Source organism: Aulonocara sp. 'chitande type north' Nkhata Bay, linkage group LG4 (genome assembly GCF_057382095.1).
Source record: "Aulonocara sp. 'chitande type north' Nkhata Bay isolate Kocher_YH1m ecotype deep benthic linkage group LG4, A_spYH_male_GT1.1, whole genome shotgun sequence".
Taxonomy (NCBI): domain Eukaryota; kingdom Metazoa; phylum Chordata; class Actinopteri; order Cichliformes; family Cichlidae; genus Aulonocara; species Aulonocara sp. 'chitande type north' Nkhata Bay.
This window is the reverse complement of record NC_141347.1, coordinates 21,868,288-21,887,473: the sequence shown is the minus strand read 5'-3', so window position 1 is coordinate 21,887,473 and position 19,186 is coordinate 21,868,288. Positions and strand designations below refer to the sequence as shown.

The window sequence follows — 19,186 nt, the reverse complement described above, 5'->3', positions numbered from 1 at the left end:
CAGGCCATTCCCCCTCTTTCTCTGAGATTTCGTTTTGGAAATGGCCCCTTAATAATCTTGTAATATAGACTTAATTAACCAGACTTTCAGCTAAAGCGGGCAATAGATTATGAGTTACTATTTATTTATCCAGGAATCATTTATTTGTGGATGAACTGGAAATGTATTTGTGGCCATTTTGGGGAGCTGAGGTGACCTGCTGAAGTCTCAAATGCTCGATGAATCCTAACAGGCCCACCGGAAGGTGTGCGGTCGACTGAAACTGGCAAATAAACGCATACTCTGTTTTCAGAGTGGTGAAGCTTAGTCGATATTTTCCTATATCTTATATATTTCATGCAGCTTTTTTCCACCCTGGCTTTTGAAATCTCTCTCGCTCTCTCTATGCGTGAGGCTCTCTCTACAGGCCTTCCGTGGCTTTGAACCTGTGAGCCACTCATGCATCAGCAGCTATAGGAAACCGAAACATGTTTTAACAGGGGAACATATTTATAGACCAAGTGTGATGTTTCACATACCCCCTTTATCATCGTACCCAGCAGCAGCCTGCACACAGTGTCGGTTTCATCTCAGCAGTGCAGCCTCGCAGGAGTGCGCGAGCAGCAGGGATCACTTCTCTAATTTAAATCCCTGCGCGTGGACCGCTGGAGGCCTGCGACACCCCAGAAACGACAGAAATATGAAGGGATTCAAAATAGAAGCGAAGGCTCTTCATTTTCTCCCTTTTTAAAAATTTCCTTAAGCATCTTTTTTTTTTTTTTTAATGGAGCTCATTCCTTTCAAAAGAGCAATTAAAACACAAATAGCCCCCCCCCCCCCCCGCGCCTTAAAGAAACCTGAAAGAGGTTCTGGTGAGAAATTAGACATGGAGCTGCGGTTGCGTTTGCTGTTGTAGATAATGCTTTCTAATTCAAATCATGCGCTCATGTCTGATTCAGGCTGCAGGTCAAAGCCACACGGCTTCACATCTTCTCGCTTGTGGGTTTTTTTGTTGTTGTTTTTAAAACATCTGAGCAGCCACCTTGAGCAGAAAATGTCGCCCGGTAAGTAGGACAGCGAGCTGTGCGCAGCAGTTGCCCAGAAACCAGAGAGCCAATAATGTTCTCACAGAGCCAGCTCTGTTTATTCATGTACGGCTGTCGCCATTGCGGCTCCTGCAGACCCACTTTTCACCGACTCGCAGCCAAATATGGAGAGCCGCAGAAGCAGCAACGTGTCTGTATGTGCGGCTGCCTCCTGTCAGCACGCACCAGTCCGCTCTCTGCCTCTGCAGAAGCAGTGTAGGCTGTACAGCCATTCTAGTACCGACAGGAAATGTCGGTCTACAGGCTATGACTATCAAAATGGTGGTTCATATTTCGACGGCAGCCACCACGCATCTTTTGTCCGCTGCGCTCCCGCCTTTGTCTGCTCCACTGCTGGGAAATTTAAAAAAAGAAGAAGAGAAAAAACAGACAGCAGCACAAGTTTATCAGCCAATTATCCACGATCTCTCAGACGATCGAGAGTAAAGACGGACAAATTGGTGCTGCACCTCTCCTCAGAGCAGACTGAGTGCCTCCTTCCTGATTTCTTTTTTTTAGAGGGGGGGGGGGGGGGTAATTTCATTCAGTAGGTCCCAAACATGAGATTAAACGTTTAAGTGATTCACATAAATTCAATTACATTCAGCATCTGTCCGCTTCTGTCCTCCTGTTTCCAAGAGTTTCACTTGAGGTGTTGTTTGAGGTGCTCATGTGAAAATTCAAGATCAGAGATCAGGGGCGAAATATATACACAAATACACATACATATACATATATATAGAGAGAGATTTTGCCTCTACAGATAATATTTTTAATCATCTTAAAATTTCATGATCAATCCATCTGTGGACGAAGCAGAGTCTTTAAGACAAAACAAATTGCCAATGGACCAAAAACTATCAATCAAAACAGATCAGCAGCGCGCACACAGCCAAACGCAACATCAGCATGAAGGTTTAATGTCAAATAATCCGTGCAGAGACTTGCTTTACTTATTCAACTGATACACTCTCGTACTCTGAGCTGGTCGTGCAGCTTTGCCTGTTTGTCATGTCAATAGATAAACTTTAGGAGGAAAAAAGTCGCAGAATCTTGGAACGAAAATTGCGCATTTCAAGCACCGTCCTCGTGTTTTTGCTGTTCAGAGCAACGTGAAATAAACTGCGCGGAATACATTTCAAACCTGGAAACCTTTCTGACTGACATCAGAAAGACACGCGTGGATGGCCTAACAATTCACTGTGATAAGGACTGTTTAAGAATAAAAACCCACTCATTCAAGAGAAGCCCAAATGCATTATTATTAATATTATTTTTATCTAATTTTATTTTCATGCATTATTTTAACGAACATGAGCCCCACAGAAAATACAACTGGAAGGCACAGTCCTGCCCCAGTAATCAATACTCAGAATAAATGTTACAATCGCATTAAAAAATATCAAAGATATTCCAGAAAATGTAATACTAATACTAATAATAATAATAATAATAATAATAATAATGATGATGATGAAGCCAACAATTTCTGCATTTTTTTCTGATAATTTCTTTAATAACTGGAAATGATTTTATGTTCTCAATAAGTAATTATTTAAAATTAAATAAATGAATAAATAAATGGCTGATCTGTCCAAGCAGAAAGAAAGCCATTTAAAAAAATATTTCATTATTAATATTATTGTTATTATTAGTATAGACAGAGTATGTAAGCGTTTGTGTGCATTATTTTAAATAACTCTATAGCAACTCAAAGTTTCAAAGTTCCTGACATGTTGTTTTCTCTCATATCTTCCCAGGATAAACTCTGATAGGATGCTGTGCTGCAAGATGTGATGTCGCCCATTTAAAATAAATAAATAAATCCCAAACAGATGCATATATATTTCGCTTTATTCGATTTTTATTTAGCTTACAAGTGAAAGCTGATGAAAGCTGGTTGAATTTCAGCCCATAGTCCAGTAAAATGAGATGTTCCAATTTAATCATTGACTTAATGAAAAATAATTGTTTATTGTGTCGTGCGGACTCTTTTAACGATTTATAAAAATTCTTCAGCGAGAAAGGGAGATGTTCGGGCCGAAAAAGAGGGGACCCAAGCCTGAGACATTTCTTTTAAAGGTGAGTGTTTGTATTTATTTCTGGGTATTCCGTTTTATTCGCTTGTCTTTCCGAGGCGTGGCTTCATGTGCACAGGCTGAACCATTTCAATGATGTGTGCACTCCTATAAACTTTGATGCCACTGTGTTGTGGTTTCACTTTTTTGAAAACAATTGTAAGTTTAAAAAAATGTCTCCAAAGATCTCTTTTCTCAAGGGTTTCTGGTCATGTAATGTTGGACAAAGAACTTTACATGACTTTACATGTGAATATTAACAGTATTTTCATTCTTACAGCCTTTCATTCCCTTTAAATCACAGAAACTTTAGGTCAAGGCCTCTAAAACTTTACATTTGCTCAAGAGACTTAAGATTTAGATAAGATAAGATAAGATAGAACTTTATTAATCCCTCGGGTGGGTTCCTCTGGGAAATTCGACTTCCAAAAAAAGCACAGCAACGACCGAAGTTACAGTTACAGAACTGTTATATATATATATATATATACACACACACACACACACACACACACACACACACACACACACACACACACACACACACACACACACACACATATAAATACAGAGACAAATATAAATAAAATATACAAAGGGGATAAATAGAATAAATAGGAATAAAAATAAAAATACAAGTGAATTGCACATTTCAAGTATTGAGTCTATTGCACTGTTGACTATTTACAAAAAGTATTGCACAAGGTATTGTACAGTGAGGTGCAGAGGCACTGCAGCTTAGTTGTTCCTCCCTCCTTTGATCTCCTGTTTCCCTTCCCTCTCCCCTCCAGACAGGAGGGGAAAAATTTTCATTTCTGGGAAACTTTTCGTCACAAATGTATTTCAGCTACTCTGCACTTCGGAAGAAAAATCCTTTTCTACTTGAACACTACACATAAAGTCGACGTGAAGCTTTATTTTTGCACCGTTTTTGTTAATAAAAAGCACAAGAAGGCCTTTTTTTTTTTGCTTCCTTAGGCAAAGCCAAAGAAAAGGGCCAGATTGCTGGATTGCGCACAGTGGATCCAGCAATCTGCCCGCCCAGCGCGGTCAACAGAGGGGGAGAGAGAGAGGACCCAACACAACTCCAGCAGCTGCTCTGACGTTCCAAGTGTCCCAGCAGTTCTAGAAAGAAAGAGAGGACGCAAACCCAATATGCACATGCATTATGATAAAGACGACGGCAGCAGCTCAGCAGAGCCAGACGCCAAACATAGCAAGCTCATGAGGGAGCCCACGTCTCACCACAGCCGACGCCCGCATCATCACGGGCAGACATCAGATCACTGCCGCATGCAGCTGACCAAGAGGTTTCAGGAGGAAACCACGATAACACCCAAATCCCACAGCGAGCAGAGACATTTGGGGGGCGCGGGCTTCTCTTACCCGTGCGCATTAGCTTCGGATTTGCGCAAAAGCGAGCAGGGGAGGCACATGACTCACTGTTTGAGCATGAAGCGGCCTGCAGCGAACGAGAACTCTCTGCCCCGGGAACAAGCTTCACCTTCACACACCGATTCCATCCACGAATCCTCCGAGCATCCAGCCTCATCCTGGACCCCCTGTTTCGCTCACCTGGACACTGTGACCGTAACCGATGTCACCTTGAACTTCCTGACAGTCACCGTCAGAGAGAGCAGCACGGACAAAGGCTTCTTCAAAGATAAAAAATGAGTATTTCATGTAGCTCAGAGGAGGCCAATACCTGCCAAGGAGGTAACTGTGTAACAAGCTACTAACAAACAGGCCTACTGTAATACTATATTTTTTCTATGTAACTTTCAAACGTGTACATACCGATATTTAATACGCTGCTGATGAAATTAAGGAGTGTTGTTGTTGCTGTTGTTGCTCTTTGACTGTCCACCCGCTCTCACTATTTCTTTTTGCACTGTTTGTTTATACTTGCAGAGTTTCTGTAGAGTTATCTGATCGCGATCTTTGTGGAACAATCTTTGCTGGCTAAAATTCATTCAGTTGGAACATTCTTTGACAGCGATGCCAAATACGATTTCTCGCTGGCTGACAGGTGGTTTTGGTTGAATTGTGATGAAGTTTTGTACGTGATTCAGCCCAATTTCTAGCTTTAGGTTTGCACCATCCTGCGTTCAACAAAACACCGCGATTTTAATTAAGATCAGAGGTTATTGTAATTGTTTTTTTAATTAGTTTGCCCATACATTACTCTGTTTATAGTAACCATTGTCCTTGATGTAAATATGTAAGAAAAACATTGTGTATGTTTCTGCTCTGTGTCCTGTGTACTGTTTGTTTGTATATGTGTCTTTCTGGTTGCTGTTACAACCAGATTTCCCCTTGTGGGACAATTAAAGGATTTTTCGATTCTATTCTATACTAATTGGTGGGAGTGTATTATTATCCAAAAATAATGTAAATCTAATGTGTAATGTTTTATCATTCCTGACAAATAGGAAATGCACAGATTCATATTTAGAAGTGTCTCCAGAAAATTGTTTATCGCGACTTTATATTTTGCGTCAAGTCCTGATCTTAAAACGCTTATTTAAACATGTGAAAGCTGACAAAGTCTTTGTAAGCACTGATCTGTATGGGCGTGGAAAATGTTAGCAGATAAAATCTGATTATCCTTTAAATTTTACAATTTTGATTGGAAATTTCACTTGGACAGTTTTTTCTCCTCAAAGTTTCAAAGTCCCTGACATGTTGCTTCCTCTCACATCTTCCCAGGATAAACTCTGACAGGATGCTGCTGCTTGTGCGTTAATTTGCAGAACTTAAAATTAAATCGTAAATTTGCTCTTCATACTCTTTAGATCTTCTTGTAACAATCGTTTCCATAACTGTTGCCATAGAAATAGCAAATTAAAACAAACCGACTTTGTTTTATGTGCCAGAGATTTCTCTTCTGCCATAAAGATTTACACCAGTAGGTCCCGGAATTGCCGCTAAAAACAGACAATTTTAAAATTCGTATTTTTAAATAATATTTCTATTATCTATTATGTAATTTGAGCCATGCTGGCTGAATTATGGACACAGACAGTGAAAGTGTTTCAAGGACGGAGCAATGGGAACAAGTGGGAACAACCTTCTTTAGAGACTCGGCGTGTGAACACGACACTGCTTACATCTAACATTAAATTATGTTTTTATAATAAACAGGTCATTAAAAAAATTATTTAGATCTGTAGATCAGTTAAAACAGTAACCCGGGGTTACTCAGTACAAGCTTGATACGGTTTCATTTAATACATTTGCATCTGCATGTCATTATTATCATAATAATTATTAGCCTGTTATTTTAGCGCCGAGTAGTTCATGCTTCTGCTTTTTATAGACTTATATTTTGTGGATTTTTTACACCTTTATTTGAGCTTTTTAAGTATACAATCTTTCATTAAATAAAGGAGTTAGTCTTCCATCTTTGTTCGCGTTTCTTTTTTATTCTAGTGGAATTCAGCGTTTTCTTCTCGCCGTGTAGGGGAGGGCTCTTTGTACCCCCTCATGGACCTCTGGGGGGGTCAGTAGACCCGCTCCGAGACCCTCTGACTTTGCTTAGTCCACTGTGCCAGACATTCCTGTACAGCAGCCACAGCACAAGACTCCGCCCCATTCACTCAGAAATCCGGAGCACGTAGCAACAACTGAGCCAATGAGCTCCGCCACGATCCGTCCTACCGACCGCGGCGCCTGGCAACAGAAAAAGACGTGATGACGTCCTGTTGTGCGTATTATGGGATGTGCGGAATTAAACAACCCGAAGAGGACGAGGGGAAGCCAAAAATAATAAAAAACACAGAAATAAACGAGGTGCATGGTGAACCATGGAGCTCTCGGCTGTCGGTGAGAGCGTCTTCGCAGCCGAGTCCATCATTAAACGGCGAATCAGACGGGTATTCACTGTTTTTTTTCCTCCACCCGCAGGCTGTGTCTCTGCGTCTCTAACGCAAACATGTGCGTTTGCAGTGTCGACACGTAGACATTTGATAACCTGACTCTGTTGTGGGTCTGTTTTTGCAGGGTCGTTGGGAATATCTCGTGAAATGGAAGGGTTGGTCTCAGAAGTGAGTATAATAACCGAAGCTGTGAAGGACAGCGCTCCATCCTGGCCGCTTGCACAACTGCACCATCACACAGTGTGGCGTTACTCAGCTTTGTGGATGTGTGGTTTGTTTTAAAAATAAAATAAAATGCATTTCACGCACTCGGTGTACGGCGGTGCCGTGTGCCGTGCGCCTGCTGGCTCGTGTGCACCTGGCAGGTGTTTGAACACATCTCGCTTTCAGCCCGCTGAGATGTGTTGAAGTCTACACTAGCTTTAGCAATGGCTGAGTTCACCATGCGTCACTGTCCTGCTACGTAGTCTGTAATTGCAGAGCGAGCAAAGCGAGATTGCTTTGATAAAAGTGTCAGGAGCGCGTGTTTTTGCGCATTGACAAATGAGCGTTTCTCAGTGTGTGTCTGTGTGTCGCCAAACACCTCTCCTCTCGGTTGTTGTGACGTAGGTACAGCACTTGGGAGCCGGAGGAAAACATTCTGGATGCACGTCTCTTCTCTGCCTTCGAAGAGAGGTGAGGGTTTGACAGTGAAACAAATAGGCCTCTCTCTCCCTCTCCCTGCAGAATCGAGTTGGCACCGCGCATTTTGCAAAAGTGTCACTTTAAATAAAACATTTAGTCTGGGTTTAAATCTATGAGCCCCACATCCCCATTCCTGACAGGAAAGTGTCAGCAGAGCCACTTTAAGTAGCTGCAAGATGTGATGTCGCCCATTTAAAATAAATAAATAAATCCCAAACAGATGCATATATATTTCGCTTTATTCGATTTGTATTTAGCTTACAAGTGAAAGCTGATGAAAGCTGGTTGAATTTCAGCCCATAGTCCAGTAAAATGAGATGTTCCAATTTAATCATTGACTTAATGAAAAATAATTGTTTATTGTGTCGTGCGGACTCTTTTAACGATTTATAAAAATTCTTCAGGGAGCGAGAAAGGGAGATGTTCGGGCCGAAAAAGAGGGGACCCAAGCCTGAGACATTTCTTTTAAAGGTGAGTGTTTGTATTTATTTCTGGGTATTCCGTTTTATTCGCTTGTCTTTCCGAGGCGTGGCTTCATGTGTACACAGGCTGAATCATTTCAGTGATGTGTGCACTCCTATAAACTTTGATGCCACTGTGTTGTGGTTTCAGTTTTTTGAAAACAATTGTAAGTTTGAAAAAATGTCTCCAAAGATCTCTTTTCTCAAAGGTTTCTGGTCATGTAATGTTGGACAAAGAACTTTACATGACTTTACATGTGAATATTAACAGTATTTTCATTCTTACAGCCTTTCATTCCCTTTAAATCACAGAAACTTTAGGTCAAGGCCTCTAAAACTTTACATTTGCTCAAGAGACTTAAGATTTTCAATTCTGGGAAACTTTTCGTCATAAATGTAATTGGGTTTTTTTTCTTCTCTTTTTTTTTTGCTTCCTCAGGCCAAAGCCAAAGCCAAAGAAAAGACGTATGAATTTAGAAGAGAGGCTCACAGAGGGATCCAGGTTTCCTATCCCATCCCCGAGCCTATCATAACACCGAGGGCCAGGGAGGGTTTGCGCACCGTGGTTCCCACAATCTTCCCGCCCAGCGCGGTCAACAGAGGGGAAAGTGTCCACATTCGCCCACCAGAGTTGGAGAGAAGACCCAGAACAACTCCAGCAGCTGCTCAGCAGTTCCCCAAAAAGAGAGGACGCAAACCCAAAATGCACATGCATTATGATAAAGACGACGGCAGCAGCTCAGCAGAGCCAGACGCCAAACGTAGCAAGTTCACGAATGAGCCCATGTCTCACCACAGCCGACGCCCGCATCATCACGGGGAGACGTCAGATCACTGCCTCATGCAGTTGACCAAGAGGTTTCAGGAGGAAACCACGATAACACCCAAATCCCACAGCGAGCAGAGACATTTGGGGGGCGCGGGCTTCTCTTACCCGTGCGCATTAGCTTCGGATTTGCGCAAAAGCGAGCAGGGGAGGCACAGGATTCACTGTTTGAGCATGAAGCGGCCTGCAGCGAACGAGAACTCTCTGCCCCGGGAACAAGCTTCACCTTCACACACCGATTCCATCCACGAATCCTCCGAGCATCCAGCCTCATCCTGGACCCCCTGTTTCGCTCACCTGGACACTGTGACCGTAACCGATGTCACCTTGAACTTCCTGACAGTCACCGTCAGAGAGAGCAGCACGGACAAAGGCTTCTTCAAAGATAAAAGATGAGTATTTCATGTAGTTCAGAGGAGGCCAATACCTGCCAAGGAGGTAACTGTGTAACAAGCTACTAACAAACAGGCCTACTGTAATACTATATTTTTTCTATGTAACTTTCAAACGTGTACATACCGATATTTAATACGCTGCTGATGAAATTAAAATCAAACTGAAGTTTAAGGAGTGTTGTTGTTGCTGTTGTTGCTCTTTGACTGTCCACCCGCTCTCACTATTTCTTTTTGCACTGTTTGTTTATACTTGCAGAGTTTCTGTAGAGTTATCTGATCGCGATCTTTGTGGAACAATCTTTGCTGGCTAAAATTCATTCAGTTGGAACATTCTTTGACAGCGATGCCAAATACGATTTCTCGCTGGCTGACAGGTGGTTTTGGTTGAATTGTGATGAAGTTTTGTACGTGATTCAGCCCAATTTCTAGCTTTAGGTTTGCACCATCCTGCGTTCAACAAAACACCGCGATTTTAATTAAGATCAGAGGTTATTGTAATTGGTTTTTTTTTTATTAATTTGCTCATATTAATTCGTGGGAGTGTATTATTATCCAAAAATAATGTAAATATAATGTGTAATGTTTTATCATTCCTGACAAAGAGGAAATGCACAGATTCATATTTAGAAGTGTCTCCAGAAAATTGTTTATCGCGACTTTATATTTTGCGTCAAGTCCTGACCTTAAAACGCTTATTTAAACATGTGAAAGCTGACAAAGTCTTTGTAAGCACTGACCTGTGTGGGCATGGAAAATGTTGTTAGCAGATAAAATCTTTTTATCGTTTAAAAATAAACATTTTGATTGGAAATTTTGTCAAGGCAGCCAAACGGTGGAGCTTACGTTCCCAAGAACTTCACTTCATACTGTGAAGGCCTGAGGTCACGCCGAAGAAATCATGAACTTCATCATTAGTTTTTACATTTAATTCAATAGAAAAAAAATAGAAAAGGGTTTTAACTCGAGAGTAAAAAATGAACTGTGGAGCTTTAAAACCTAAGACCGAAAAAAAAAAAAAATCAAAGTTATAATCTTTGAATCTGTTTCTTTCTTTTTTGTAATTAATTATCTCAGTAGATGAGATCGCGTTTACGTTATGGACACAGAGAGGCCTTAACGCCACTGTCAGTCAGTCAGTGAGTGTTAGCGTTAACAGTTTGAATTTATTTAGTCAAATAAATAAAGAAATAAACGCAGTAAATGACACACATTTGTAATTAGTTTGAGTGATTTGTGGTTTGGACATAAAGCCTGCAGACATGACCACAGACACCGTGACCCCGTGCCCCGAATGCACATGAGCGATGAATACATTTCATTAAAAGTTAAATAAAAAAAATACAAAATGCACGAATTTAAAGCGACGGATTGATCGTGTAGATATTGTAGTTTTTATATTATTATTAATGATATGCAGCACCTTGGTTCGTTTGGCCTCCGGATCCAGTCTGCACTGTAAGAGGTCACGCTTCACACACAAAGCCTCCATTCATTTTTGTTTTTGTTTTTGTTTTTTTTTGTTAGCTTTGTCTCTCTGTGAGCCGATCCTGGAAATTGACTCTTGCTTTTCTTTTCTTTTTTTAAATTTGTTTGTTTATTTTTAACCTCTTTAACGTTTTCTAATGTTGAACTGAAGCTGCAAACAAGGTCATATTTAAATGGGAAACGGAAGTGCGGCGAACACTTCTATAATCGTATTTAAAATAACAGAAAAAGAACTTCACGATTTTAAAAAGGCGTATAGTAAACAGGGACTAAAAACTACCAAGCCTATTTTCACACTTGTAATGTCGGGTATGATTTGATTCCTCCATATTTGCGGCTTACAAGCAGCTGAGGCGACATCTGATGGGGGGGACTGTCCCCGTGACTGCTTCTACTCATTGTCAAAATCCCCTCCTGTCAGGGCGTTTTCGACAAACACGAAGCGCAAGCTCTCGGATCAGTTACGTTACTGTTACGTTCCGCACACGTCCACGAGATGTCGCTACCAGCGGGACTTTAAAGGGATGCCAACCTACTTAAACACAAAGACCCCGCAGGTTAAAAATTCAGAAGAGCTCCTCAGTGGATGAATTTTTGATGACAACTCAGTGACTCACTCCACTCTGTACCCAGCTGCAGAATTAGAGGCAGGAGGGGAGCAGCCTGCTCCTGCACTCGCTCTCTTTTGCAGAAGAAGCCCGCAGCAGGCTTTACTTTGCCTTCCAGATGTGGGGAGACCTTGCGGTGCATCATCCCGCCACTAGATGAAGCTCAAGTTCGGATGCATGTTTCCCTCCTCCTTTGCCTGCTCTTTCTGTTTGTAGATGGCCTGCCTCTAAAAGAATGTCTATACAGAGATCAGGCTTCTCTTAACGCAGTCGGGGATTTGAAATCAGACGTTTTTCCCCTCCCAGGAACTGTAACTTTTTTTTGAAAATGAAAGCAATTTTATGGCAAGCAACATTTTTGAAAGTTGAATGAATCAGATACAAAATACAACTTAAGACCTCCAGTAAAACTTAATAATACACCCTGAACACTTCGGGAGTGAATGAATTACAGTGCAGAAAAGCGCAAAGATGTTAACAGATGGCTGAGGGCCTTCAAACCGATTGTGTCTTTATAGAGCAAAGACAAAGAGCTGGCCGGCAGTACCCAACAACTGGATCGCTCCTAATTAGAGGTTGACAAAGAGAGGGGAGAGTGTGCTAACTGCTGTGTAGCGAGAGAGAAAAGAGGGAGAGAAAGAGAGAGAGAGCACAGGAGCGATGCCCCCCCGCCCCAGTCCCCAGAGAGCAGCAGCAGAAAGCCCTCACTCTGTTTATTCACTGACAAACTCTCCAGCCATGCACTGCTACCAGCCTCTCTGGGGTTTTTTATCTTTGTGTGGGTGAGATGTTGCCAAATCTGATTATTTTGACGTGTTTTCTGGCTCTCCGCTGTGCAGCTGATTTGTGTAACTGGACTGGAAGGTAAGAACTCTGATTTCAGATGGGATTTTTCTTTTCTTTAAACGATTTTTTGAAAATACTGAGTGCAATGTTGCTCCTCGGGTAAAGATTGGGGAGAAGCTTTGATACTTTTCTTATGTAACTTATATTTTTTCAAACCGTTCGCTTTGTAGAACATTTACAATCCGTTAAGAGGATTAAAACAGGAGGCTTGGTAGATGAAAGAACATTAATGAATAATTCATATTTAAATCTGCGGATCTGATGGTCGGAATTTATGAACAGACTTTTTAAATTTAATGCAGAAGGGATAAACAAATAAGTTGGAATCTGGTCCATTTGAGTTTTTTGTTAGATTAATATGGTTGAATAATTTATTAAGGATCGAACCATTTAGTTTTTATTAGTAGTGATGACATCCATGCAGTATTTGATTTGGCATTTCCCCCCGAATCCAGCGGTTTTGCAGCTGGCGTGGATTCCAGGATTGTACTCCAGGTGCGATTACGCTGTACAAAGGGCTCGGTGAGGTGGGTCTACCCGGGTCAGGCCCTCAGAGTGGTCCTCGAGCCCAATCTGTCCTCCGCCCGGCACACCTCCATCTGCATCAAACCGTCTCCCTCCTTCGGCGGAGCCAGCGTGTTCATTGAGCGTGCCGGGCAGCTGGAGCTGCTGGTGACGGACAGCGGGCGGCCGGAGTATCAGGTGTTCTGCTTCCGGGCAGACGGACCTCACAAGCCCGTAATCTACCTCCAGGCCAGCCCTCAGAGTGATGGACCGCGGAACAGACGCACGGTGGGCTTCAAATACGAGCTGCTCACCAACAGGAGTGCTGCGCCAAACCTCGGCCCCAGCGGGCTGGAGAGTGAGTAGTAATCTTTTGGTTCGAGGACATTGAACCTAAATCAAAATTTGGCTTTAGGTCCCGATAAAGCACCATTATGAACGTATTAATATTTCTTATTTGCTAAAGCAAAATCATTTCAGTCAATATCGCAGTATTAATGTAAAGGCTCTGCTTTAAAGTCACGTTTGCACGTATATATATACATATACATATATATATACGTATATATATATACGTATATATATATATATATATATATATATATATATATATATATATATATAAACCTTTCTCATGGTTTCAGAGGTATGTACTGCTATAGTGACTTCAAAAGGCAGATTTGGATCTTCGAGGGAGACTTGCCTACCAGTCATAATTCCCAATTTGAAAAAAAAAGTGGTTATTGAATTATAGTCTTGCCTTGTGGACTGCAGCATGCAGCTGCTGGTCAGTCTAGTTGTCTGGTTTCCATCAAGGGACAAAGCAGATGGGACCGAGCAGACTGCATAGTGGCTGGAGGGCACCGGGCCAAGGGCCTGAATTGAGACTGCAAATACTTTGCAGATTCCACAAATGCCTTATCATTGTGCTTGTCTGTTTATTAGCATTTATCCATGTGTGCAGGCTGGTTTCAGTGTGGTGATGTCATTCTGTGCCGATAATAGACAGCTGCAGGTTTATCTTTTCCGTATTGCCAGTCTGGTGGAGTGTTTGACTCCTGCAGGCTCCTGCATTGGCACGGGGTCAGTCAATTAGGCAGATACAAAAGGAGTCAAACGTGGGGTCGAGACTAGCGTGGGTTTTTGATCTGGTGGTGCGATGGGCAGAGGCTAGAAGCAGCATTCCTCTGGCCAAGCCATGGTTTCTTCAGTGTGTGATGTGAGAAGGGGGATGAATGGAGCCGGTATGTGGGTCAGATTTTAGGTCAGTGAAGTGTTGGCGAGGAGAAGTGACACCTTTCTGTCAGTCACTGTCAGCTATAGAGCTTTGAATCATGACGGTTAGGAGAGAAAAGAGAGCTAAGCAGGCCGAGCGAGGACGTGATTGACAGAGAGAAGTGGGTAAGGCGAGAAACAACATAGCAGAACAAGCGGAAGATTACTCGATGCAGATGACTCGATAGTCACAAAGCTGCCCAGCAAAGAGCACATTTCTAATTTTGTGAAATGATTTTCTCCACCCACAGCATCCTGTCGACCCTGCAATGACACAGAACTTCTCATGGCTATCTGCAGCAGCGACTTTGGTGGGTATCTTACTCAGCGAGATGACAAGATGACACGTCTCTTGCTATTGTTCTTGTTCCCTCTGGCTTTTCCTGCAGCTGCATCATTGAATTTATCTTAATGACTCAGCAACAGTAAGATTTTCCTTGAAATATAATCTTGTACATCACACCACTGTCTAAAGGATCTCCTTTCTCCTGACTCCCTCATCCTGAACTGGTCGAGGCAGATGGCTGCCTTTCCCTGAACCTGGTTCTGCTGGAGGTTTCTTCCTGTTAAAAGGGAGTTTTTCCTTCCTATTGTCACCAATGCTTTCTAGGGAATTGCTGAGCTTTTTCTCTCTATTATTATAGGGTCATTATCTTACAATATAAAATGCCTTTATGTGACTGTTGTTGTTGTGATTTGGCTCTATATAAACAAAATTTAATTGAATTACAGCTGAATGCACTCTCCACCTGGCAACACTTCAAAACCCATCTCATGTTAGGCTGCATAATGGGACAACAGCAGTGCAGACAAACTCAAACAGATGTTGATGATCTGCTGAGTGAGGCTGTGACATTTTTTGTCTGTGCTTTTGTTTGTTCATTTTAAAGGGAGACTAAACTCTGCTTGAGTAGTTCTTCATATGTCCCAGTTCAAAAATAGTCCTCTGTCTTGTTACACTTAACCTTTGTTTAGCCCCCATCAAGCCAGCTTTTTCCCCTAATTAAGTGACCACTTTATCTGAAACATCCACTGGATGCGGCGTAAACACGTGGTTCTGCTTTCCTGTCTTTTTAAGTTGTTCGAGGCTACATCAAAAAGGTCACCCATGACTCTCGGCGTCAAATGTCCTCAGTGGAGGTATCAGCGCCGAGGGTGTACTGGCAGCGCAGTGGAGTGTTTGAGCAACATCTGGATCCACTGGTGTCATGTCAGTCCTGGCGTGGACACATCCACACACTCCTGCAGTGCCACGTCAAGCCCGGAGACGGAGAGTTTCTTTTCACTGGGTCGGAACACTTTGGGGAAGCTTGGTTAGGGTGTGCCCCGCGATACAAAGACTTCCTGTCTGTCTACCACAATGCCCGAACGGCACGCCAGAATTCCTGCGACTTTCCTTTAGACTGAGGAGGGGTGTGTGTGCGCGAGTCATCTTAGCAATACTGAGCTGAGAAGTCTAACCACCTCTGCACTGGCGCACTTCAGATCCTTGCTGTCACGTTCCACCAAGGTGGCACCAGCAGCGAAAAGCCGCTGAAATGCTGGTGATAAAAACTAATTTGGAGGAGGAGAATAGAGTTAACCAGCAGGGCCTCCTGCACTGCAGCTCAGAGAGGGCCGGCCTTTGTCTCTCTTCCATCAATGCCCTCAGTCCTGGGAGAATAAGGAGGGGTTGAGTTGCTGCTCTCTTTTTGTGCCTCTCCCTGCATTAACTGTTGTTCATTTTGCTGCCTCTCTGTGACAATTGCCCTATGAACTGAGGCAGGAGGGTGCACAGCCATTTATTATTGCCAGTTTGTTTTACTGAATAGGAGTGTACATATATACGACGTTTTATCACTTACAGCATTGTGAAATCATCTGTTTTGTGTTTACTCCTGTCTGTTGGATCCTGCACGAGGCAGTTCTTTTCTTTCTGATTCAGGATCGCAGTGCAGTGATCTTTTTTCTTGCAGCTGGAGATGTTTGCCGTAGATATTTTACTTTATTTCCTTTCTTTTTTTTCGGTTGGAGAGTGGATGAAATCTAGAAACAACTGAGACTCCGGATTGCTGAGCTTTAAATAAATCAAATATGTCTACACGTCTCCGTCGCTCTCATGTGCTCATTTTGCCATTTTAAAATAAATAACATAAATAATGTTATTCAGAAGAATGTTTTTTTGTAACAGATAAATCAACATTTCATTATTTACACAATCAATCCACAGATGGGTTTTTTTTTTACACACTCTTTTAAACAGTTTGCACAGATGTTGTGGTCAGCTCATAACTGTGTCTGATGAAGTGTTGAGAAGTGCAATGAGCTCATGATCAATGAATAAAACAGACATTTCATGAGGCCCTCTGTTTAGACAGAATATGCTTTGGCCTCTTAAAAGGTGCCTTTGTGATGACTTAAATGACTTCCCACCCACTTTCTCATTGCATGCAGCATAATCTGTGTTTTTTTTTTTTATATCTGTCTGCACAGAAGAGGATTTAGTGCCAAACTTCCCTTCAAGCTCATTTTTGTTTTCTTTCACTCTTTAATACATCTTTTCGCCCAGGAATCAGATTCTTATGATAATAGGATAACCCTTCCTCGAAGTGAATTACAGAATCTTAGCTGGCCACAACTCTGAGCAGACTGAATCGGGCGTTTCTTTTGAGCCGTGTGGCCTGTGCATCATGGCCCAAGAAGATGAATAGACAGATGTGAGGCCCCCTGAAGCCCGGGGATCCTCCCCTTCAGCCCCTCCCAGGAGAAGGGAACAATTAATTGACTTTTAAAGCAACTGCTTTCTGAGCCTATTCCACACTTCTCCTTGGCTGAGCAGGGCTCACAAATTGGTGTGTTGAACGTTTTATGAGGACTAAATAGCTGCCAATGAAAGTGTAAATGACTGTGTGGTGAATGGGGCACACACAATGGCCCTGCGGCGACTAGGCCTCTGGCAGACATAATGACCATTGTCACGGCTGCTGTCATCTAGAAACCATCAGGGCTCATGAATGCAAGAAGTCAGAGGAGAGGAGAGCCCTCTGTTTTCTTTAACTCCATAAATATTTTCTCTTCTTGCACATTTAGGCTCAGTTTCATATTCTAGTTTAGATTTTTCTCCATCATTCCTGTTAGTATTCATATTTGCTTCTGCCAAGGCACAGCAGCATATAGACCCAAAATGTGCTCATTTAGTAAAAGTTAATTTGTAATTACCTGTAGAAAATATAATTTGTTATGTGCATATTTTATTATAGTTCTAGCAGATGGGTAATATTTCTGGAGATCAGAGTTTTAGAAAAAAGCCCATTTTCTTCGCATGTGTCTCTGCAGAGATATCTGTGAGTATAAGAAGTGGATAAAGGTCTAAAAGTGCCTAATGTTGATGAATGGTCCACAAAAATGAAGGCTTCCACAAATGTTTTTTTTTAATCCTACGGAAGCACAGTTTGAAGTCTCCTCCTTCAGCTTTGTCCCAGGAGGCCACCATGTCAAATTTCCAAGCAAAATATAGTCTCTCTGCAGGCCTTTGAGACCACACTATTCTCATCTCTGGGAATTCCAGCAGGCTCTCATGGGGATCGAGCCTAGGAGGGCTCGGCCCGGAGCTGCTGCATGGTGCGCCGGCAGGAGTCCACCCAGACTGGGGGGTAATTGGTTTATCCCACCGCCTGGTCTGCTTTCCCATGTGGGCCACTGCTGTGGGGAGGCCCAGGGGTACAATATGGAAACAGCATGATACCCTCCAATGCCGAGCAGGCATTCACCGCTCCCGCTATAGAGACCTGGGACATGGGTAGCAGCAACACAAAGCTGAAGCAGAGATGTTTCTTCGCTCTGAAAAGATCGCTATTTGGTCTCCTTTTGAAAATGGGCAGCATTTGTGTTTGAAATAATCAAATTCTGACCAAAGCTTTAATAAAAAAAATACAAAGGGCATCAGTCTGAGAGCTTTTATAAAGTTGTGTCTTATTGCCATCATTCCAGCATCTGGTTGAACATTACTTTCTATCGCGCTCTTGGTAATTTGAAGCTGAAATAAAATTGCAGATACAGTCTAACACACAAATACCAACCTAATCTCCAGATAAACAACATGTTTTTCTTTGTATTTGAAGAAGAGGCTGGTGAACTGAGTTCCATCATCAGCTGTAACTCTGATTTGAAATTAAACCTACTGCAGTGTGAAGCGTTGTACTGTTTTGTCTCCAACACTGCCAGTGAGAGAATGCAAAAACTTTACACAAACACACACACCTTTACTAATGTGAAAGACGTCTAATTTTATTGTATAGGAAAGAAAAGTTGTTTTGCCCAGTCTCTGTCATCACATTTAGTGTTAGTCATAAAACTACCAGTGTTACTTGTTTGGCTTTTTTTTTTACTCATAATGAACTTTCTACTTTTTTTTCTTGTGTCCTTTTTTGTTCTTTTCCTTTTGTCTTTGTCAGATTATCTGGCAATGATGCTTAACTGACTTTTTTTTCTATAAATATGTCGGCAAGAAGGCATATTTACAACATGCCCTGACATTGCGAGAGAGCACTCGCTAAGGTAAATGTGTAATGTATTTGCTGATTAGGTTTCTTTATTACCTTTTTTTCATGACAGGGGAAGATTAGGACAAAGCAGGGTGTAAGGGCACTGAATGCAGAGATGACGTATTACCTGAAAATGAAAAGTTCAGACTTGTCTGTTTTTCTTTCCCCCTGAAGGTCAAATTTCTTACGTGTCTTCTCAGAGCACAGTGTTTACCTTGGATCACTTAAGTTCACTTAAATTTCATGACACGGCACAGCTCAGTCATTCATTAAGATGAAAAAGTTCCTGTGTCACAGAGGAGAACTGAAGCTATTGTGCACATGGCAACAGGAAAAGCAACTCAAACAGTAATGCTGAGTAGTTTGCAGTTTCTTAAGGTTTCTTATAGTTTATTACAATTATTAGAACTATTTGTATTTATAGGATAGGTGTCAGCCTGCATGTCAGCAAAAGTGAGATGGAAAGAATACATGTGTGCGTGTGTGTGTGTGTGCGTGAAAGGCAGACAGTGAAGGTAAATGAGTTTAAATACCTGGAATCAACCATCCAAAGCAAAGA

The 19,186-nt window shown here is 42.1% G+C and overlaps 3 protein-coding genes across 3 annotated transcripts; all 3 read left to right on the top strand.

Annotated features, from left to right (window-relative positions):
- Positions 1 to 1,033: 1,033 nt before the first annotated feature.
- LOC147332528 (chromobox protein homolog 8-like) lies at positions 1,034 to 5,405 on the top strand. The gene is made up of 4 exons (XM_086290804.1): positions 1,034 to 1,043; positions 1,161 to 1,405; positions 3,084 to 3,146; positions 4,121 to 5,405. Exons 1-4 carry the CDS (start codon positions 1,034 to 1,036, stop codon positions 4,814 to 4,816), a joined length of 1,014 nt encoding a protein of 337 aa, XP_086146930.1. The 3' UTR covers positions 4,817 to 5,405.
- A 1,412-nt stretch (positions 5,406 to 6,817) lies between these two features.
- Positions 6,818 to 9,558, top strand: LOC147332527 (chromobox protein homolog 8-like). The gene is made up of 5 exons (XM_086289130.1): positions 6,818 to 7,017; positions 7,145 to 7,188; positions 7,630 to 7,695; positions 8,109 to 8,175; positions 8,605 to 9,558. Exons 1-5 carry the CDS (start codon positions 6,949 to 6,951, stop codon positions 9,385 to 9,387), a joined length of 1,029 nt encoding a protein of 342 aa, XP_086145256.1. The 5' UTR covers positions 6,818 to 6,948; the 3' UTR covers positions 9,388 to 9,558.
- A 137-nt stretch (positions 9,559 to 9,695) lies between these two features.
- LOC147332526 (meteorin-like protein) lies at positions 9,696 to 16,706 on the top strand. The gene is made up of 4 exons (XM_086289131.1): positions 9,696 to 12,343; positions 12,781 to 13,187; positions 14,356 to 14,415; positions 15,183 to 16,706. The coding sequence occupies exons 1-4, from the start codon at positions 12,267 to 12,269 to the stop codon at positions 15,509 to 15,511; spliced, it is 873 nt and encodes a 290-aa protein (XP_086145257.1). The 5' UTR covers positions 9,696 to 12,266; the 3' UTR covers positions 15,512 to 16,706.
- Positions 16,707 to 19,186: the final 2,480 nt, after the last annotated feature.